The 23,058-nt window shown below is 33.9% G+C and overlaps 2 protein-coding genes across 2 annotated transcripts; one reads left to right on the forward strand and one right to left on the reverse strand.

Moving 5' to 3' along the window:
- Nucleotides 1-9,892: 9,892 nt before the first annotated feature.
- On the reverse strand, nucleotides 9,893-12,265 carry LOC110810876 (light-harvesting complex-like protein 3 isotype 2, chloroplastic). The gene is made up of 3 exons (XM_022037177.2): nucleotides 11,844-12,265; nucleotides 10,556-10,693; nucleotides 9,893-10,451 (listed from the first exon to the last, which is right to left on the reverse strand). The coding sequence occupies exons 1-3, from the start codon at nucleotides 12,184-12,186 to the stop codon at nucleotides 10,201-10,203; spliced, it is 732 nt and encodes a 243-aa protein (XP_021892869.1). The 5' UTR covers nucleotides 12,187-12,265; the 3' UTR covers nucleotides 9,893-10,200.
- A 4,079-nt stretch (nucleotides 12,266-16,344) lies between these two features.
- TET10 (tetraspanin10) lies at nucleotides 16,345-22,297 on the forward strand. Its single transcript, XM_022037169.2, has 11 exons — nucleotides 16,345-16,701; nucleotides 17,160-17,272; nucleotides 17,390-17,444; nucleotides 17,573-17,628; nucleotides 18,767-18,814; nucleotides 19,279-19,327; nucleotides 20,932-21,015; nucleotides 21,094-21,161; nucleotides 21,266-21,391; nucleotides 21,490-21,565; nucleotides 21,837-22,297. The coding sequence occupies exons 1-11, from the start codon at nucleotides 16,648-16,650 to the stop codon at nucleotides 21,900-21,902; spliced, it is 795 nt and encodes a 264-aa protein (XP_021892861.1). The 5' UTR covers nucleotides 16,345-16,647; the 3' UTR covers nucleotides 21,903-22,297.
- Nucleotides 22,298-23,058: the final 761 nt, after the last annotated feature.

A 23,058-nucleotide genomic window follows, 5' to 3' on the forward strand; every position in this document is an offset into this window, starting at 1 on the left:
AAAAGAGGATAAGGGTGGTCTCTAGAATCGTCAAAGACCACCAGTTGTCCTCAACCTTTAAATAGAAAAGGAAAATCTAGACCCTTCATTTTAAGGTTTTGATCTGGGCAGTCCACCTGTCCATTTTTATCAGCCTTTTCATTTTTACCCTTAATTCTTTTCACTTGCTCCTCAAGATGAAGTCAGTTTACTTTTGGCTTTTCGAGTTCCTCACTATCTCTTCTTTGACTATTTGAACTTTTTTGTTGCAGATGCTTCATCTTGAACGGAAGTAGATGATGTGCTGAAGTTTCTAAAATTTTTATGAAAAGATCGGCGAACTGTTCCCTCAAGGTGACATGTTTCGTTTCGACGAAGTCCTTTTGAACCTGGTTGCGAATTATGTGGTAATCGATGTCAAGGTGTTTTATTCGTTCGTTAAAAACCAGATTTGCTGCAATATGCTCGGCGGCTTTGTTGTCATAGTTCAATATTATGGGTAAGTGGGGTATTATTTAAAAGTCTCGAAGCAGATAAGTTATCCACTAAACTTCACATAGCATGGATGACATACTTCTGTACTCAGCCTCTGCGAAAAACTTATTCATCGTAGTTTATTTCTTTATTTTTCAGGAGATTAGTGCAGGCCCGAGGAAGATACAGAAGTCCCTGAGTGATTTACGGGTCATCGGACACGATGCCCAGTCCGAATTACAAAAGGCTTAAACTTTAAAATCATTCTTTCTCGGAAAGAAGGTGCTTTACTCCAGATATTGCTTTAAGTACCTAATAACGTATAGTGCAACGTCGAGGTGCGGCCGTCTGGGTTGTTGCATGAACTGACTGAGGTGTTGGGTGGAGTATGTTATATCGGGTTTGGTGAAGTTGAGGTAAAGCAAGTGGCTGATTAGGCATTTATATCTCTCCAAATCTGGTAAGATTTCTCTTTCTTCTGTATTTAGTTTTAGTCTGGAAGGTAGGGGAAAGTGGTTTCCTTTTGCATCTTCCATCTTTGTATTCTGGAGAATATCTCTAGTGTATTTTTTTTGCTGATGTAGATCCTTTTTTTTAACCTAGCTATCTCAACTCCGAGGAAATATCTCGTTTGATCGAGGTCTTTGACTATGAAGGCTTCATTCATACCGCTTTTAACTTCGCAAATCTCTTTATCATTAGGACCCGTGACAAGTAAGTCATCCAATGACTGTGAAGGCTTCATTCATGGCGCTTTTAACTTCGCAAATCTCTTCATCATTAGGACCCGTGACAACTAAGTCATCCACATATACCACAACAGCAACATAGTTTTCTTTTGTTCCTTTTGTGGATAGACAGTGGTCGACTTCTGACTTGGTGAAGCCGACAGATTGGAGCTTTGAAGTGAGCTCCTTGTAGCGACCCGCTTGTTTTAGGTCGTACGGGCTCTTGGTTAGACGGCAGACTTGCCCTTCACTAGCCTTGAAGTAGCCCTCTGGAGGTTTTAATTATAGCTCCTCTTCCACAAACCCATGTAGGTATGCGTTATTAATGTTTAACTGGTATACTGGTCAAAGTAGTCAAACCGTGACCATTTTGGCCACTGGTGAGAAGTTATCATGATAATCTATGTTAAACTCCTGGTTGTAACCTTTACTTACGAGTCTTGTTTTGTATTTATCAACTGATCCATCAGCATTGTATTTTATTTTATACACCCATTTTGAGTCGATTATCTTCTTCCCTTTTGGTAGTGTAGTTAGTTTCCATATTTATATTCTTCTAGTGCGGATAGCTTGGCTTGTATGGCCTTAACCCATTTGTTGTCCCTTTTAGCATCCATGTATGACATTGGTTCTTTTGTAATAGACACTTGTGCAATGAAATTAACATAGCCATGATTGTATGTAGGTGAGGTGGACATGAGGAAGGGGAATTCAGACATAGGTTGTTCAGTGATATGGGCGACAAAGTCTTCCATCCAGGCAGACCTATTTCTCACCCTGATGCTCCTCCTTACTTCAGACTCTTGGGGAATGATGGTTGGTAAGGGAATTTCTTTTCTTCTTTGTGACTGGTTTTCAGGTGTAGTTACTGTGTCGTCGCTTGGTATTGGCAGTCGTGTATCATGGTAATCTGGTTTAGAGTGTTATGTTTGGTGTGAAAAAATATGTTCATGAAATATGACACCTCTTGATAAAATCGTTTTTTTATTTGTTATATCATATAATTTGTAGGCCTTTGCATCGGGTGCATACCCTAAGAAAACACATTTTAAAGCCCTAGGTTCAAACTTGTCTTTTTGATGGGTGACATTTGTAGTAAAACATAGACAACCGAAGACTTTTAGGTTTGAATAATCCAGCTATTTTTTGTACAAAATTTCATAAGGAGTTTTCCATTTTAAAATTAAGCTTGGCAAAACATTTATTATGTGTGTGGCTGTCAGTATGGCTTCATCCCAAAAACTTTTTGGTAGTTTTGATTCAAACATCAACGCCCTAGAAATTTGTAATAGGTGTTTATGTTTCCTCTCCACCACCCTATTTTGTTGTGGTGTGTATATACAGGTTTTTTGATGCACAGTTCCCTTTTCTTGAAAAAAGATTTTGCATGAAGTGTTATGAACTCAGTGTCGTTGTCTGTCCTAACTGTTTTGATTGTTTTTTGAAATCGGATTTGTATTATATTGTAAAAATATTTCAAGGTATTTGATACACTCGTTTTCTCTTTTAATAAATTAGTCCAAGTGGCTCTTGAGAAATCATCAACTATGGTTAAAAAATAAAGTGCACCAGAGATACAATTGACCGGGTATGGTCTCCAAAGGTCAACATGTATTAGACTAAAAATGTCACTAGTATTGATGAAACTTTTAGAAAAAAACAAGTGTTGTAGTTTTGCCAAGGGGCATATTTCACAATCATGTAGAGCTGCACTACCTGGTAACTTTAGACTGGGAATGTGGATCAATTTTTTTTGTGGATGTGTGGCCGAGTCTTTTGTGCCATAGTTGTAAGTTGTTTTCTTGGGTGTGGCTTATGCATGTTTTGTTAGGGTCAATGTCTTCACTCATGGTGTACAGGCCTTTCATTATTATTCCCTTCCTCAATATTTTGTTAGTTGTCAAATCCTGCACAAAACAATGGTTGGGATAAAATAAAATGTAAGTATTTGAAGCTTGGGTTAGTTTTCTAACAGAAATAAGGTTACAAGTGAATTTTCGTATACAGATGACATTCTGTAGAATTAAGTTGTCACACAGCTTTATGGTTCCTTTGTGGGTTGAATGACTTGTGGTTCTGTCTGGTAGCGAGACAAGCACTGCAGGTTCTAGTTTTACGGGTTTTGAAAGCATTTTGAAATCATGGCATATGTGTGATGTGGCACCTGTGTCTATTATCCATGTTCCTATGTCATTAAAGGCATGTAAAAAAGAGCATTTAAGTTGTTTACCAAGGGGGCCAGAGTAGCCCACGCACCTACTGATTCTGCCGTGTTTGCTCCTTGATTTTTTATGTACTTGCTGATTCTTGTTGTATGAGTGTGGTCATTTCTATGCCCCAGTTTGTGTTGAATGCTTCTATTTTGGTGTTATCAGGGGCATTGTTTGCCACTGCATTAGCTTTTTCTTTGTTCCTTTTTTCTTTGAGTTCTGTAAACCATTCTGGGTAGTCATGGAGCTTGAAGCATGTGTCCTTCATGTGCCCTGTGTTTTTACAATAAGTGCATTTTCTGCTGTCCTTTTCCTTTTTTCGGTTTGGAATTTTGTATTGTCTTTCAGGTTAGCATAAAATGTAGCGGGCGTCCCCTCAGGTGCGTTACTATTGTGTACTTCTCTCTGTGTTTCAACACTAATCACCATGGAATAAGCTCTATTCACTCTAGGTAAGGGCTCCATGATAAACATTTAGTTTCTAACATGGTCGTATGAGTCATTAAGACCCATTAGAAATTGGATTAAGTTGTTACTATTGTCTATTTCACTATGTTGTGTTGCAGCATGGCAGGTGCAAGCAAGTAAGGGTCTTAGGTGTGTTAACTCATCCTATAGCCTTTTGAGTGTTGTATAATAGGCCGTGACAGAAAGGGATTGTGTGATGGAACTTATTTCACATTTTAGTTGATACAACAGAGGTCTGTTGCTTTCACCATACCTTTCTTTTATTTCATCCCACAGGTTTTTTGCTGATGTGGTGAACAAGAAGGTGCTAGCGAGCTCTTTGTTCATCGAGTTCAAAATCCAAGACACCACCATGCTATCTATTTTGTGCCATTATTCATATTCTACTGCATCCGGGTTCGAGCTTTTTGCATCTACCATCGACGAGGGCGAGTTTGTCCTTGGCTCTCAATGCGATCACCATGGCTCAGCTCCAAGACAAGTAGTTAGATCCATCAAGTGTGGTTGTGACAAGTTGCATTCCAGACTGGTCTGAGTTTAGGAGTGTCAACACATCTGTATTAGGGTTTGCCATTGAGCAGTAGGATAATATTGTAATGTAGAAATCGGATGAATTAGTACTTATTACAGGCACTGCTCTGATATCATATAAAAAAACTTAACCGGGTAAGGTAGAGAGCATTTAATGCTCATTAATTTTCTGCTGTGTATTTATTAAATGGAACCTTGGGAATATATATACATATAGGGAAAAATGAAAAGAGGATGAGGGTGGTCTCTAGAATCATCAGAGACCACCAGTTGTCCTCAACCTTTAAACAGAAAAGGAAAATCTAGATCATTCATTTTAGAGTTTTGATCTGGGCGGTCCACCTATCCATTTCTATCAGCCTTTTCATTTTTACCCTTAATTCTTTCAGTAATCGCTAATGATAGAATTGAGAGCCTTGGATAACCTTTTAGCCAACACCTTAGAAAGCAATTTGTAGATATAGTTTATGAGGCTAATTGGCCGGAAGTCATTAACATGTTTGGGATTGTTTTTCTTTGGGATCATTACAAGAAAAGTTGAGTTTAGAGATTTTATAAAAGAGCCATGGTTGTGAAAGTCATTGAAGAATTCGATGATGTTGCTTTTAATGATATCCTAAAATGTTTGGAGGAATTTAAAGTTAAATCCATTAAGTTTGGAGGTTTTATCCTCATCACTATCATGCAGACAAGCAGTAATTTCTTTTTTAGTAAATTTCTCCTCCAATTGAGTGCACTCCTTTTCATTTAATCTGTTAAATATGAGATTATATTATTTTGGTCTGTAATCAAACTCTTCAGTGTATAATTTCTAGAAGTGATTTCTGGCACTATCCCTCAGGATTTCATTGCTTTTAATATAGTTCTCAATCATGAGTTCTTCAACATAGTTAACCCTTTTTCTATGGTTGGCTAATAGATGAAAGTACTTAGTATTTTTGTCACCATTGTTTAGCCATTTTTCTCTGAATTTTGGCTTCCAGGATATGGCTTCCATTTAAAGACAATTAGCCAACTCTGATTTTAGGGCGTTTCTCTTATCTTTGTTAGCAGGAGAAAGGATTGAATCTTCCTCATTTCTGTCCAACAAGTCAATCTCCATAAGCATGTCATTGATACATTCCTCTTCTTTTTTGCCATTAATTTTTACCCAAGCTTTTATCTCCTGTTTTAATTTTTTGAGTTTTTGTACAATTCTGTAGCTGATGGTCCCTTTCACCTGTGTGGATTTTCAACAGTCCACCACCATTGATTTGAAACTATTAAGGCTTAACCATTTGTTGTCGAGATAAAAAGGAATGGGGCCCCACTGAATGCCATCGAAAACTAACAGAATAGGAAAATGATCAGATGTTGGCCTAAACAGTACCTTCTGATTTATATCAGGTGATGTTCACAATAAATCAGAAGTAATGAGGAACTTGTCTATTCTAGAGAACAAAGGATTTTCCCTTGGATTTCTCAAGTCCACCTACTCCCCTTAAGAGACAAATCATTAAGATCAATTATGTCAATAAAGGACCTGAATTCTTCAATTTTAGAATCAATGGAATTGTTGCCTAACCTTTCAACCCTATGTAGAATCATAATATTGGAATCGGCGCTGACAATACCTTTGTTCCCTCAATTGATTCTGATATGTTCAAGCTCATTCCCCAATAAGAGTCATTCATTGGGATTGTTCCTGGTTTTTGCCTTCGTAGTCAATATCAAAAGATTTTCTACCAATAAGAATAAATATTTTAGAGTTTACGAGCCTCATATTGATAGAGAAAAAGCCATCGGTCAACCCTATGATGGACTCCGAAGACAAGGGGAACTCTCTATAGCAAATTTTGGTTAGGTCCGGGAGAAGATTGGTTGTGGATGGGGGGTGTGTTCAGTGTTCCAAATTCTCTTTCTTAAAATAATTTTCATGGAAAGCACAATTTCTAAAGGGATTTTTATGAGTTAAAAATCAGAAAAAATTCTCTTGAGCAATTAACCATGACTTACCTAATTTGAAATAATGATGAACAAATCTTGTACGAGATTTGCGCTTGATCTTTAATATGTTCTCTTTCCTAGTTGATGCCCTTGCAATCTTTCACTATATGTTTCATTTTCTTGTATTATACCGCGCTTATTAGCCTAAAACTCAATTGACATTGTTAGCACAAAAGTAAGTTTATGTCATTATCAAAATCAATAACATAATTCATTTTGTTCAACAATCTCTTTGTTTATGGATGGCAAACCTTATTTTCTTCAAAACAATATTTATCTTATAAGAAAGCATTTTAGATAATCTTAAAAAATATCTCCCTTACTAAGTTTAAGATATCTCCCCTTTAACAAGTGTTTCGTATTCTTTCTTTTAAAGTACAACTAAGAAATATTTTATCCATCATCTATTCATATATCTCTAACAAAACTTTAAGGCAATTTTAAGTCGTGAGATATTGAGCAATTAAAATTTCAGCAATTTTTTTTTTTTTAATCTTTCCTATAGTGCTTTACCATTACCAATATTTCTTTACAAATAATGATATTTCTCCCTTTTTTTATCATCAATCAAAAAGTATTACCAGTGAAAGAATTTTTCTCCAATATTTCTCGCCCTTCTTCTTTATAGAAATCAAAATATAAATAGTAACAATAAAAATTCATGTGCTAGCCAAATAATTTAGAAAATGAATTTCCAAAGAATTTTAAGCATAGGCAAACAGGAGAAGTATTCCACATTAAAGAGATTTGTGAAATATATTCAAGGTTGTATGAAGAAAACATAGTAGCAAAATACATACATAAAAAAGCATACTATTAAGAGGGACTACACAACAATCAACAAAGTAAAGTGGACAAGCAGTCTCCATAAATATTACAACCCATATTGGTCCATGTTAATTCAAACAAAAGTTAAGCACAAAAGTTTTATCATGGATCATTTTATCATTAAGGATTTTTATCAAATTTGAATTTCACACCTATGAGTTTAAGTTTTGATTGAGGATCTTTATTTTAGCTATCAGTTTATCATTTTGTTCAATAGTTCACTTAAGTGGAGATTCCAGCACAATTATGGATGCAATTGAGGGCTATAAAGTTATTAGATGTGCTTTATCAAGTTCTTGATGCGAGGTACCAGGAGTTTGAATCATGCTATAATTGATCTTTGGTTTCTTGCGACATGTAGAGGCTAATTGGGGTTTCATGGTCTTGAGAGCTAAATGATCATAGATGTTACTTGAGAGGATCTCAATGCCTTTTTATTTACATAGAATTTCCACATCTATGTGTAATATGGCAATAAGGGACATGAGGGATCCAAAGGGTAGTGGGGCTGATTTAGTCTTAATACCTTCCATCTTTTTGAAAATGATGTAGAGCAATTAACAAGTTTTCCAGTCACGAAGTGTTACATTATCAGGGTTTTCATAATCGATACCCGTGTGGTAGCAATAGAACAAGACATAATATTTATTCTAATTATGTTATGGAGGATTCAAAGATCCTACAGAAAGTCTTGAGCTATAGGCTTCTTAGTTTAAGGAAAACTTGTGTTTCAAGTCGGAAACTTGTAGGCCTCTTAAGTATTCAAAATCAAGAAAATTAGTTAGCCATACCCAACTTCATAGAAGGTGACTTACCTACATGGAATTAGCATTTACCAAGCTAATATTCAATGGTTACCTCTACATATGCATTCCCTAGCCTAGTTAGAATGTGTCTAGAGACATTAACTCTCATATTTACATAGAATGAATGAACAATCTTGGGATAAATTTTATGGGTATTAGCCAAAAAGTAATCTCACTCTTGTTGTTTCATCATTATATGATTTAAGTAAAAACCAGTTTGAAATTTAAAAAAAAGGCTACAAACTTATTCTAGTAATTGAACTAGTTTTTGAGGATTGAAAATTCATGCCTTCAGCATGCTCAGAGGCTTGTAGCTGTCCTCTTTGTGTCTACTCATCAGAGGGTTCGGAAGAGGGCTTCAAGTTAACAGATGGCTGCTGAGACTCTGAAATTAGAGTCATCTCTAGATTCACAGGGATGTTCCTGCTCTTGAGATGGGAACTGATTCTAAGGTGTATGTATATATATATATATATACATATATTCATGTATATTATAATGTAGTTCATTCTATTCTTTTGTTTTCCTTTTTACTTTATTTCAATTGTGGGCAGACAAGGCATGGATTTTTATGAGTCCTCAAAATTTCTTGGCCATTCACCCGCACTTCTTACGGGAAATCGAATTGTAAGTATTTCAGTAATTACAACATCTGCATGTTCCTACATATATATGTACAAATACAAGTATTTTAGTTATATTTGCTGCCACGAAGGAGCTTGGAGGATCACAAGCTAGAGACTCTGCAGCTGGACTTGGACTTGTGTTTGCAACGGAGGCTTTGCTAGCTGAATATGAATACTCAATTGCTGTCATGACATTTGTTATACAGGTGTGGGCTATCAACATGATGTTTGACATAGAGAGAGTGTATATCTATTGTATAATATAATATATCATGTCTTTTTTTTTCCCTAGGGTTTTGGAAATGTGGGATCTTGGGCTGCAAAGTTGAAACATGAGAATGGGGGTGAAGTGATTGCAGTGCTGACACAAATGGAGCAGTGAGAAAAGAAGCACATAGAGAAACTCCAAGCTTTGAAAATTTGAATTGGCAGATCCCATGGACCCAAATCAACTTCTTGTTCATGAATGTGATGTTCTTGTTCCATCTGCACTTCGTGGAGTTCTCAACAAGTATACATATAATACATACATATATATATATATACTTCTATCACATAAACCTCTCTATCTCACACTTTGTTGCATTCCCATCTTATTCTTATTTTGTCACTCTCTGCTCAACGAGAAAATGCCATTGACGTCAAGGCCAAGTTAATAATAGAAGGAGCAAATCTCCCAACAGACCCAGAAGCAGAAGAGATAATCAACAATCCCATCGGCAAGAGTTTAACTCTCTTTATCACTCATTAGAAAATAAAATGCCATTGGTGCAGATATTGTCCAAGAAAGGCGTTGTGGAACTGTCAGCTACTTTGAGTAGGTTCAGGTAACAGAAAGCATACACATTCACACACATCTCTACATAATACATATACGGTTCACTTGTTAACCTGGTAAATGGCATATGTATGTATGGTACAGAACATTCAAGGATTCATGTGGGAGGAGGAGAAAGTGAGATGTGAGGTGTTAGGTGAGAAAGTACGTGAGGAAGGCATTCCATGACTAAAAGGAATGTGTCAAACTCACAACTGCAATCTGTGAATGGACATCTCTGCTCTTGAGGGCTTGGGAAGCTTGATCATTTCTACCCTTCTGCTTCTTTTATTCTATAAGTTGTTCCTTTCATTTTGTATGATAAAAATAATAAAAAAATCACTTCATGCTGGTCCATAATGGACTGAAGACAAAGATAAGAAGTTGATGTGCAATCAATGCGATTGTGCATAAGTTGATTTGCAAATTTCAAACCAAATAAAGACAATAGGATAATTTATAAAGAGAAATTGAACATTCCCTAACTACAACCTACACATAGTGCATAAAATTTAAGAAATTTACTGACACTCGCTATGATCTACATCGCACTAGCATCTTCCATAAAGTTAAGAAACTTGGGGACTATTGATCACCACCGAAACTAAAAACATCTTGCATAAAATTTAAGAAATTGAGGACTAAACCTCACCAACATCTACCCTGCAATAGCATTACCCGGATAGCACAGGTTACACTAAGCACACCAAGGATATGAAGAAAGCAGACCTTTATAAAAGGTACAAACTATTCATACTTGGAACCGCTTGACTTCTTGTCCTGCCATGCTGCCTGCCATTGCTTGTCATAAAATGTCGTTTCCTCCAGCAACTTCTTGATGGTTTCTATATCCTCGTTCTTTCGGATGACTAGCACTCCAACAACAGCGATAAACAAGAGCGTTTTGCAAAAGAAATTTCCCATTTGATCCACCAGTCCTACTCCTGTGAGGCTATCAACGAAATAAGCCATAAAGAACCCTATCATCGCAGCCCGTCCTGCATAAAACTCAGGAAGCAGCACAAGTTAGTTTAAAATGAGCCACTCGAGAAGTTTCCTGACCCATAATAATGAACAAAAAAGACCAGTGATCTGCACAAACCATTAAGTAGTTCAGCTTCAGGTAAATGGAACCTCTTCATCCATGCCCACCAAGGTACAATGGAGGTGTCAAAAACAACAGGGTCATCGTTACTGGTTGTCTCTGGGTTCTCCTCGAACCATTTTCTCCTCCTAACCTCTGAGAAGAATAATCCAAGTAGATCAAGTAGATATCAAGGGACTCATGGAAGTATAAAAATATAAAATAAATTCATGGTAGCATGTCGATTAAAAGAGTGAAAATACAGGCAGCGGAAGTGATAATGGTATGTCATCTCCCAGTGTTTATCCAGACAACTACAATGTACTCAGTGGAGTTTAGATGCTTAAGAGGAAAAGGTTTTATTGTACTGCAAACTGGTAAATACACAGACGATTTGGCAAAACAAGCAAATACCGATGGTGAAGCAAAGATGAAGTCATTTACCACTAATATGCAGGAAATCAAGTTCATCCCTCAAAATGATATTATCTTCGGGAAAGGGAAAGACAAAAAAAATAGATCCATAAAATCAACAATGAAGATAAGATTCGTGTAAAATGCACTTACAACAAGGTGCTATCACACTTCATTAAGAAAATTTAATGGTTATTTGAAGTATCTTGTAAGATGACCATTTCAAAGACAAATTAATATAACACATGGTGTACCATATTGCTTATCTCCAAGCACATGTACTTGAATTCATGAAACAAAATTGATTTTTTGAAAAGACACTTCTACTTAACCAGGTCAGAGAAGAATGATTTCCTGAGTAACTTGAGACCAAGAACCATCAAGATTGTTTTCTCCATATAGTCACTAAAAATTATCTTCCTTCCTTACCCATCTACGAGTAAGATTCCCGCATGTGTTACAGTGTATTATTAGCCATTCCAGCTGGTTCACCTCCAAAAGGCAAAAAACCAGGGGCAACCAGGGGAAACTACTTCCATGCAAGCCAAATGCATTACAAGGAAAATTGAAGTATTTGCAATTAATTACATAAATTAGGCGCATCCTCATCCATTCAGCTTCTGTAGTTGCTATTTATAGTTTCCATCTCACAACACTCATGATCACTTCCACGTAATCATCCTTTTCTTAGAGGATTCTAAAAGTTGGAAGGATCAAATTCGTGCTACATTTGGTTTTTAAATACCCAAATTCATTTACGTAGTTACATTAGTAAGCAGATACTCTTACTTAATAATTAAATTAAACGAACCAAAAAGTTCAAGTTGATGAAATGAACCAAAAAGGGAAAATCCAATCAAAAATCAAAAAGCCATAGCCATAAAACTCTCACCAGCATCAATAATCGCATCCCAATCAGTACTTCCATCTTTTTGGAACTGCTTCAAGTCCCAAGTCCCTCCAATCCATCTCGAATCCTGAAATTTAGCAGTGACTGCCTCCAATTTGGCGGCGCCATTTGATCCCAGAGAGGTTTCAACCTTGTTGGGAGCTTCGAGGGTAGTAGCAGAGGAGACAGGAGTTCCAGGTCCATTATCTGCTGAAGCCCTGGGGACAGCGAGGAGAAGCAAGGGTTTCCTGGAGGAGAAAGGAGAGGAAGAAGGGTTGAAGGAGAAGGTAGAAGAGAGCGATGTGGGAGGATGAGGCGGAGAAAGCAAGGCCATGGATATCGACATCCCCTCACTTGCTATCAGTTCATGGCTGGTTGATTTGAGTTTACATACAGCTTTTAAATAAATAAATATACATATATATTATATATATAGGAAGTGTGGCAGCATGCTGCTTTTCTGAAAGGAGATTATCTGTCTGTGTAATATGTAAATACGTACACAGAAACTTCAAAGCTCGTGTTTCAACCACACATAAAATGCCTGTGATTTTCTCATGCATGTGTAGGTATCAATTCAGACAAAGAGCTCAATTTTTTTTATTTTTTTTGGTAAAATTTTAAAAATTATATCTATGGGATATAGAAATTAATTAAAATAATTAATTTGTATTATTTAATTATTCATATTGTAAAAATAATTATTATGAAAAATAGATGTTAACTTTCTAGCCATAGAGTGTATATATATATATTTTTCATTTTTATAATTGTAATATATAATTATATAATAATATGTTAAATATATTATATAAATAATTATAAAAATATATATCTAATTTAAATTTAAAGATAATTATTTATTATTTTTAAGTTTCTTGTTTAGCTTTCCATTATTTTCTTAATTTTTCTTAGGCAGTCATGTATGTTAGTAACAAGTCAATATCATGTAATGACTTGGAATTTCACCATGGCTAATGCAACATAAATAGAATTAAGCCTTATCAGGTAAATTACTCTATCGTACTCTTATATCTTCTAAGATTGTTTTTCAAGTTATGTCAGACATTTAGAAATCGTCTATTGTTTTTGAAGTCATCCCCTTGGCCTAATTCTTTTTCTTTTTATCTTTCACGCATTGTATTAAGGAAAATATTCTCTAAAAGGAGGTCATTTTCTATTAAGGCTAAACCTCTTATTTTGAAGTCGTGTACTCCTCACTTGATCTCCAGATAATCTAGATTTCTAATTAATAAACTTTGGGTCAAAATTAAACGTTTACTTCTTTATATGATGAATGTCTTTAAATACTACCCAGATAAGTTCTCTAACAAGTACTCTTAAATATATAGATTTAGTGAAAAAAATTATTTTTAGCTTTAAATAGTTCTTATAGGCTATTTCTTACTCTAACTACAAAGGAGGAATTATAAAAAAAAAATTGATATCAAAAGCTTTATGAGTTTTATTATAATTATGATATAATCTTCTTTGAAACCAAATCATGTCTTATCCATAAATCTAATATGGCTTTATCTCTTAAAGGCAAATTCCTTAAGCCCTACGGGCCATGGATAAAGCTCGATTCCCTTCTACTTCCTTATTGACAAGCTTGGATAAAGTTAAGTCTCTGTTACACCAAATCCCAACCTCATCAATCTAGGTGGTGTTTTAAATCTTTTCCATCTTATCCTGGTCCAATATGCCTAGTCCTTCATTGGGCCTACTTCTATTATATATGATGCTCCTCCAAATTCCGATTACCTTATTTATTACATGTTCTCCTATATTACAGCTCTATTCAGTAAGTGTTTCCCTTTCCCTTTCATGTCACGCTCATCTTTTTTCTCTTTTAATACTTTAAATAGCTACTCATTACCATCATCTCAGGTGTCCAACACTCTATTAAGCTCTTTTCCAACTATTTGTAGTCCTAGGTCGCTCTCAATTACTGGTTTTACATAATCCCTTATCCTCATTCTACTATCTAAACTTTATCTAGCTTTAACTCGTTTGCCTCCACGTGCTCCCATGCTAAAGAACTTTAAGGGCCCTCGATTCTTAACTCCCCATGAAAGCCTAAAAAGGACAACGAGCCCAATTTGTTTGGGCCTAACTTATAAAAGCGCATCTCAACTCCAACCAGGCCCTTTCACTATCTTTTCACCCAAGTCTTTTCCTTTCCTTCCCCCATCATCACCTCGCCCATCCCTCCAAAAAGAATTCCCAAATTCCATACTCCAACGAAGGTCTCCTTAAGTCCATCAACTTCTTTATCTCCCTCTTTTTTTTTGCCAATTTTTTCTTACCTCTGTCAATCCACATGCTTAGGAGGTGAGCCCATCACCCATTTATTCCTCATGAGGCTACTAATTACTAATTTACAAGGCATCTACTTATCTTACTCGTTCATGGATTAATAATTTTTTAAGTTTTAGCAATTTGTTTGTGGTATTGTAATCAATTTTAATTAATTCTCTTTCTTCTTCTATCATTGACAATATGTTTCTCTTTCTTTTCTTATTTCACACTTAACCACTATATGTATAATTCAAAATTTTGTGTGGTTTAACTTCTTTTTTAGCATAATCATTGATAAATTTGTTTTTTGTCCAATAGTTATTCATATCTTGGTCCTATTTGTAATCACTTTAGTCATCAATATCTAGATATCACAATCAAAGGTATTTATCTTGTTAAAAATTTTGAATTTGGTGAAATAGTTTTTTATAGCCAAATTTTAAATTTGGTGAAAATAGTCATTAATGTCTTTGTCTCATTTTACTAAGATGTTTAACAGTTAGATATTTCTAATGTGTTCCTTTATGGACATGTTGACGAGAAAGTATATATAACACACTCCACTAGTTTTGTGGATAAAAATTTCCTAACAATTTTTGCTGGCTATATGGTCTCAAGTAAGCGCCTCAGGCATGATTTAATCTCTTAATATATTTTTTATAGTAAATTGATTCTATTTCAAGAAACAAAAAGTTGTTCAATCTTCATCCCTAAATGTGGCTCGACTAATATTTTTATTATTATTTATGTTGATTGTATAATTATAACAGACAATTCTTTTGTTACTATTTGTTAAACCATCTACAACTTTCAAGCGAAAATCTACTATTAAACATTTAGAAAACTTCATATTTCTTTGGTTTAAAAATTATGTATAAAAATAGTGAGTTAATTATCTCTTAATGAAGATATTTTTTTGATTTACTTGCAAAACCAAACATGAGTAACTCAAGAGTTTATTATACTTTAATAGTTTCCATTTATGCTCTTATTAAAACTGGAGATCAAACTTACTATGATCTTAGATGATACTATTAGGGGTTGATGCACTATAATATGTCATCTTGACAAAACCCATTTAGTTATTTTTATCAATAAACAGTGTCTGTTTATACACAATCCACCCATATGATTATTATGATGCTATGAAAAGCCTTCTATGGTATGTTAGATAAACCATACTCGATTTGTTTCGTCATCTATTTGGTTACAATGATGCTAATTAGGGTGGTTGTTCTAACTACTGCTCTACCAATAACTTTGTTGTTTACTTGAACTCCAACTTTATCTTTTTGCAAGTTAAGAGATAATCAACCATTATATGATCTTCTACATAAAATGAATATAAAGCTACTATTAAGGTCATTGGTAACTTCTATCATTATGGTCAGTGTTAAGTGAACTTGTTACCGCTTATCTCATATCTAATTCAATATTTCTTGGTTGAACAAAGCATTTTGAATTTGACTACTATTTTGTCTAGGAACAAGTTATCCAAAAACAACTCAAGGTTTATATTTTATCTTTTAAAGATTAAATTGTTAATATTTTTATAAAACTTTGCTTAAAGATTTCTTTATCAAGTTTTGAGATAAAGATGTGTCTTTGTTTTTCATTGCCATCAACTTCCAATGATGTATTAATAAAATAATAATTCTCTCATTTTCTTTAATGTATTAATTATATATATTATGAATATTTTATATTTAATTTTGTATTTATTACTCTTGATTTACATTTTACGTTATTGTATAAAAATAAATGTATAGTAATCAAATCACTCTTTCGAATCTCTTAAGTTGACAAAAGAAAAGGGCAAGTAATCTTGAGAAAAATTTGATATTTCAAGTGAATAATTATAGATATTTCATATTTATATTAAATATAATTTATTTTTGTTAGAAAAAAACTCAATCTTGTTATATTTTAAATAATTTAAATATGAAGTCATGTTTTTTTAAGAACACACAAAAAGTTAATATTTTTGTTATTTGTCTCATAATTAATTACAAATATTTATGTGGGCAAAATTCTTGGGGTATATACCCAAATTTCCAATTCTTTAGGGACCTCAAAGCAATATCTTAAACAATCGTCAACATTGTAGCGTTAACCACAGTATCCTTTAGGTTTCTTAATTGGGTGTTGTGTCCTATGACTACTGTCTGGTCTTAAACCCTTGCAAGCAAGAACTATCTGTGGTGTCTTTTTCTTTGACGAAAATACCCTAAAACAATGCCTTTATTCCCAAAAAGCCCCACCCACTTGCCCATTCCATTTGCTTGCTTGCTCTGCAAGTGCAACTTCAAGAACTCCCAACACAATAAACTATATTTACCCACTAAAGAAGTCTTCCCAGAAACTACTGCTTTTGTCTTTTATATTTGAAAATAGCTTTTTTAGCAGAAATCCTGGGACCTTTCTGTCTCCATTTTTCTTTTCTTCATCTTCTGCGGAAGTTTATGCTTTATATCTAGAAAGAGCTATTAAAGGGAAGAAAAGGAAGATGGGTATGGGAACAAGCACTTTTGTGATCAGATGGATCAACTTTCTTACAATGGTATTCTTTTCCTTTCTTGTTCTTTCTTTTTTTTGTGAAAAATTTTGGTATGATTTTTCTTAGTCGAGCTAAATTTGTTGTTGCATTTTGGAATGATTCCGCTTCATTTGTATGATTATTCTTTTTGTTAGCATTGTCTCCTTTTGATTCAACAGTTAATTCCTGTGTATGGCTTTGTGATTGCAACTGGCTTACAATGACAGCTTTGTTTTCTGCTGATTCCTGAAATGAAAATTATTTCTGTAATGGCTTTAATTTTATTTTCATTCTATCTGTTTAATTTTACATCTGGGTCCTAAAATTTGCAGCAATGCAGCTTTACTTCGTTCTTTTTATTGATTCTTTAGGAATAAATTTGTCATCTTTTGTATTAAAACCTGCATTTTTATGCGGAAAATTTATGAAGAGTCATGAAAGCAAGATGGAAATAATGCTCACTTCATTTCCTCATCATGCAGCTTTTAGCCGTAGCTGTGATAATTTTTGGAGTATGGATGAGTACTCATCATGACGGGTGCCGGAGGTCTCTGACCCTCCCTGTGTTAGGCCTGGGCGGTTTCATATTTGTTGTGTAAGTCTTTCTTCTGGGCTGTTTGATATTATGAATTTTCTTTTGTTAGATCTCTCCTTCTCTTTTCCCTTATAGTCTGCAAATACTTATATATACAATTTGTGGCTGGATTTTTAGGTCTATAGTTGGATTCTTGGGTGCACTGAAGAAGAACTCCATACTCTTGTGGATAGTATCCTAGTTGAAATTCCTTCCTATTATATATATATATATATATACGTTTCACATTTTGTATTAATTTCCTGATCTTGTCTTCTTATCTTTCTTTTCCTTGGACTTTCCTTTACTTTCCACCTGCAGTATCTAATCCTGCTTTTCATTATTTTGATTGCAATTCTGGTCTTCACAGTATTGGCGTAAGTACTTTTAATGCAGTGGCTGAAATTGATTGGCCTTTCATTTATAGCTAGCCAAAATATATGAGGAGCATCAGCCAATTGCGTTTTAGTTCTGAAATTTTTATGCATCTCAGTGATATTTTAGTTCTGAAATTCTCATGGTTCACGCTCTCAAATTTTTTGCCCTTTAGCATAATGGTGGAAGATAAGCCTTTGAGCTGAATGCATAAATGATATTGTATTTATAGCTAAGCTTAGTTCAAGTGGAATGAAAGTTGTCAAGGAAATATAAATATAAACTGCCTAAGATGATGATTTCATTCCATAACCACTAACTATATTATACTTCTTCAACTGTATCGTGAGTAGAAGACCAATGTGGTGCATCAAAACATATTTTGCCAAGATCTTCTGTTTCGTTAGCCATCTTATTACTCTTGTTAACAGTGATGCTTACTAAGAGTCTACAACTATGACGTGACTAAATGCATGATGAATCAGATAATGGAATGTATTTTTCTTCTTGAAAGTTCTTTTGGATATCAATAGTAGAGATCTGATTAGAGCCGAGTCTGGTTGATTACCATTAAAGAGGAATCTTGTTATTAACCCAGGATGTATATAATTCCAATTTTAAAACTGTTAGCTGTTCAATTTTGACAGAAATAAAATGTCACTAAAGTCCTTTCATGTTCAATTTCACCAATGTAGATTTGTAAGGTTAAGTTCAATTTCACCAATGTAGATTTGTAAGGTTTTTAGGTGCATAAGGTTTACTTGAGGTACTAATCATTTAGGTGGCATTGATTCCTTAGTTCTGTTGCAAGGAAAATATGAGTCCTAATGGTAGGAATTAGAATCGAAAACAAAATGCATTTTAATAAGAAATAAGAGCAGAAAGGATGTTCTCTTATATATCTGTTTGTCATCAATATGTTTAGTTTGTGTCATAGAATGGCCCAAGAGAATGTAACTGGTTGGAGTAGAACTTCCGAGTCAACTTTCCTTTGATAACTTTCTAAAACTTTCTTTGCAGGTTTATTGTCATCAATATGTTTAGCTTGTGTCATAGAATGGCCCAGAGAGAATGTAACTGGTCAGAGTAGAACTTCCAAGTTTACTTTCTTTTGATAACTCTCTAAAACTTTCTTTTCAGGTTCATTGTAACAAATAGTGGGTCAGGCCATACTGTGGCTGGTCTAAGGTAACAGAACTGCAATTCATTTTGAGGGCATGATTGTTAATATTGTTATTGTATCGTGTAGTTCCCAGTTTGTAGAATTCATTTATCCCGTCCACTAGTGCAAATGATGTGAAGAGAAATATCTACAAAAGGGATACATCCGTTCTCTTCTTGGTCTTTCTGCATGCATGTGTACGTGGCTGTGTAAATCTATATGGCATGTCTTCTTCTTGCACTTGTTGGACATAGGCATGCATTTACCACCTTATCTCTTTATTCCACTGTCTTCATGTGTGTGCTAGTGAGTAATCATGTTGATGTCTGTACTTGTTAGTTTTTTAACTTTTTGTTCATAGACGAGTAAACCTTAAGGGATCCAGAAAAAATGAAAAAGAAAGAAACGACTGAATCATTACTCGTTTGAGTGAACCATTTCTAAGTATCATGTCGTTTTTGGTCTTTATTAAGTTTCCTATACCGGACAGGTACAAGGAGTATCAACTCAAAGATTATAGTTCATGGTTTCTAAAACAGGTAAGTATTTCTTTCTTATAGCATATACACCTGAGTGATGCAGATAAGAAGATATTATTTTGAAAAAGTCATTAACAATAGAAGTGTTCTGTAAATAATTATTATCATTTTGTACTTTTAAGTTATTTAGGTTTACTTAGGTTTTGAAATATTTTTTTAATTCCTATTTAGGTAGATCAAGTTCTTCTCAAAAGATATTTAGTAGATTAAGCATTATAGGAATTTACAGTTTTTAGATTTTCTCTTTTATAATTTTCTATATTAGTTGCAATTAATGCTTATATCTAGGCTAATAGCTATTTGGAAATAATATATTATGCTGAGTTAATAATTTCATGTTCGGGGTTTATTCTCGATTATCTCTATCTGTATTTATTCTTTGGATTATTTTTCTATCCAACCTATCTTGACCACTGTATTTCTCCTTATATTTCTTCAGCCGATCTTTAACTTTCTTTGGCAGATCTTTATTCTCTTATTTTTCACCTAAATTTCATCTATATCTGAACTTGTCCTGATTCATGGGACAATTTATTTTAATTGCTAGTCATCTTGCTAGCACTTCCATCCGTACCTTCTGGACACTTTTACACCGGATAAAAAAGAACTAATTTTTCCACCACATCCTGATATATATATATATATATATACACACACACACACATTCAAAATTAGGAAAGGATGAAATATTTTGGAAGGATTAAAAATTGAGCTTAGAGGTGAAAAACTTGAAGTTTGTTTTGAATCACTGGCGGTAGCTCGAGCATTAGTTATTTATATTCATGCTAATAATGTCGAGCAACTTCCTCCTTTCAAGAATCTTAGTCTATCTTTTGTTGCTATTTAAGTAGTTTTTATCCATGATGACTATATTAAAGAGATTTCGCGGGATAATTTTATTTCAATTTGTTGGTTCATTGAAGAGAATGTTCGAGGTTATTCTATCTTGATAATTCATCTAATGAAAACTTGAGGTTGAGTTTTCACCCAGTAGATCAAAAGATGCAACAGAAGATGTTATTTCAAAATGAATTTTCAATTAAAGAAATTATTTTTAAAATTATTTATTATTTTATATGTTTTAAGTTAGTTAGCCTTATTTAAGCATTATAATGTTTTAGTTTCCTATTTAGATAGATAGGAAATTAACTATATAGGAATAAGAATCTTGGAGATTTTCTCTTTAATAATTTTTCATATAAGTTCTAATTAATATAGAAGTTAGTAGCTATTAACAAAAAGAACATACAAAGATGAATCAAAAATTTCTCCATTAGGTTTATATTCATTTTATCGCTCTCTGTGTTCATTCTTTCGATTATTATTTTGTTTAACCTATCTCGTTCAGCGTATTTCTCTTATATTTCTTCACCTTGATCCCTATATTTCCATAACTTATTTTGATTCTTCTGTTTCTCACCTAGATTTCTATATTTCTAAAATATTCGTAAAACAAATTAGTTTAACGATTATTTTTCCTTTATTATAACTTATACACTGGAGTAATGTATAGTTATCTTTGGAGATAACATGCCCGATCGCTGAATCTATAAACAGAAGCAGTGTAATATATATTTATTCTTACTATATACTTCTTTCTTCAGCTAAACAATACTAATAATTGGAAGCGGTTAAAGACTTGTCTCGTGAAATCTGATGACTGTAATAACCTGGCAAACAAGTACAAGGTTCACTTCTCAACTTGCTTTCGTTACTATGTGATCTCTGTGCTGCCTAATTATAATGCTTTAGCATGCTGGTTACAGACACTCAAATCGTACAAGTCTGCAAAACTGACCCCTATTGAATCTGGCTGCTGCAGACCACCATCTGAGTAGGTCTCCTTGATATTCCTTGTTGTAAATTTTATTCCAGAGAATTTGTTCGTAGAAGCATATAATGGATTATTGTTCTGTTGGAATTCACCTCATTACACAGGTGCGGTTATCCTGCTGTCAATGCATCATACTATGACTTGAGTTTCCATCCAATTAGTTCCAACAAGGACTGCAAACTTTACAGAAATTCCCGGTCCATCAAGTGTTACAATTGTGCTTCTTGCAAGTATATGTCGTTACTTTTGTATCTTATTTTTCCCTTGGTTTCGCCTTGTAATATCTAGGTTCTCGGTTTTATTTACTTGAGTTTCATTATTTTTGCAGGGCTGGTGTCGCACAATACATGAAAACAGAGTGGAGGGTGGTTGCAATTTTTAACGTGGCTCTTTTTGTCATCTTGGTAAAACATATGCCTTTTACCAATTTGCAGCAATTTTGAATTCACTATACTACAAATCTAAAACAGACATTACATAAGAACAAAATAACGCAAAGCAGGCTTCAAAATTCTTTTGCATAGCCTGGCTAAATCTGATTAGTTCTTTTGTTGTCATTTCTCCCCAGCTCAACCCCTTATGGACAAAACTAAAAGACGTGCATGCCTCTTTTTAAACTATTTGGTTGTCGCATTTTGTCTTTTGACTTGGTTCTTGTTATTTTATGCACGGCAGTCGATTATATACTTTGTGGGATGCTGTGCAAGACGAAATGCTGCCGGAAATCACTTGAAAGCTTGAACGAATGATTATCTATTTTCAGAAACCTATTGTTGAAAGAGAAGTTACCAATAGCTGCTGAATATTCTCCTGTACCAATGGGTGGTTTTTGCGAGTTGTTCAGTTCAAAGATGGTGGGAAGATCAGCTTGTGGTCAGAGTGTTTTCATCTGAAGCATTGAATACAGTAGTGTGAAATCATTTATTCTTCCATCACGCTGATTGTGAAAAGAAAATGATCACATTATCTCTGTAATTGATCGGTCTTTGAGTATTATCCTATTTAATGTTATTCTCTAACATACACATAAAACCAGGTAGTTTAAAACTAATCACTAATCGATTATTTTCCCGTTGCAATGCGGAAGTTATATTTTGAGGATGAATAAGATTCCCGATCCAACAGTTTTCGCATTATTAGAACTCTCGATGGCAATGTGGTTTAGCATTTATAGGCCTATGATAATGACAGATTGTAATTACGATTTCTTGGAGCTCAAAGCACTAGAGTACCAAGAAGGTATATAGATTTGCCTAGAGATTTACTGAAAATTTTCACCTAAAAACAGCCCATATGTGCCAATTTACTATTTCTTTTTTGTTATTGGCTTGATTAGCTTTTCAAAAAAAAAATAATAATAAAATGGATCTGATCCAAAATATAAATATATCATATATATACCAAATTAAAGAGTATATATATATATATATACTTTGTATACTTAATTGAAATAAAAAACTATGATATATAGTTAAATCGTGTTTATATACTTTAAATTTAACTCAAATTTAATTAAAAATTAACTAGAACGCAACTATTTTTTTTTTTCCTAATAAAACCAAGAGAGATCGTGATAGGTTAATTCAAGTTTACTATATTACAATTTTTTGATGTTCTGCATTGCTATTTGATTGGGGGTGGCAAGAAAATCCTTAACCTAGTAATTTCAAATTGATCTACTTAAGTTTATATCAATTTTCGATTAAAATTGTAACAGCCCCGGAAATTTAAAATGAAATGTATATTAAAAATATTAAATGCGGAAGCGAAGTCGAAAATTCGATTAACATCCCTTACACTAAAACCAAAAACGTGCTCACAATATAAAAGATCAAACTACCTAAAGGAGAAACTTGAAAGTAAAAGCTACAAATATGGCTATGGAGTCTTTAGGCGT

This window comes from Carica papaya, chromosome 4, assembly GCF_054855325.1.
Source record: "Carica papaya isolate Zhongbai chromosome 4, ASM5485532v1, whole genome shotgun sequence".
Classification (NCBI taxonomy): domain Eukaryota; kingdom Viridiplantae; phylum Streptophyta; class Magnoliopsida; order Brassicales; family Caricaceae; genus Carica; species Carica papaya.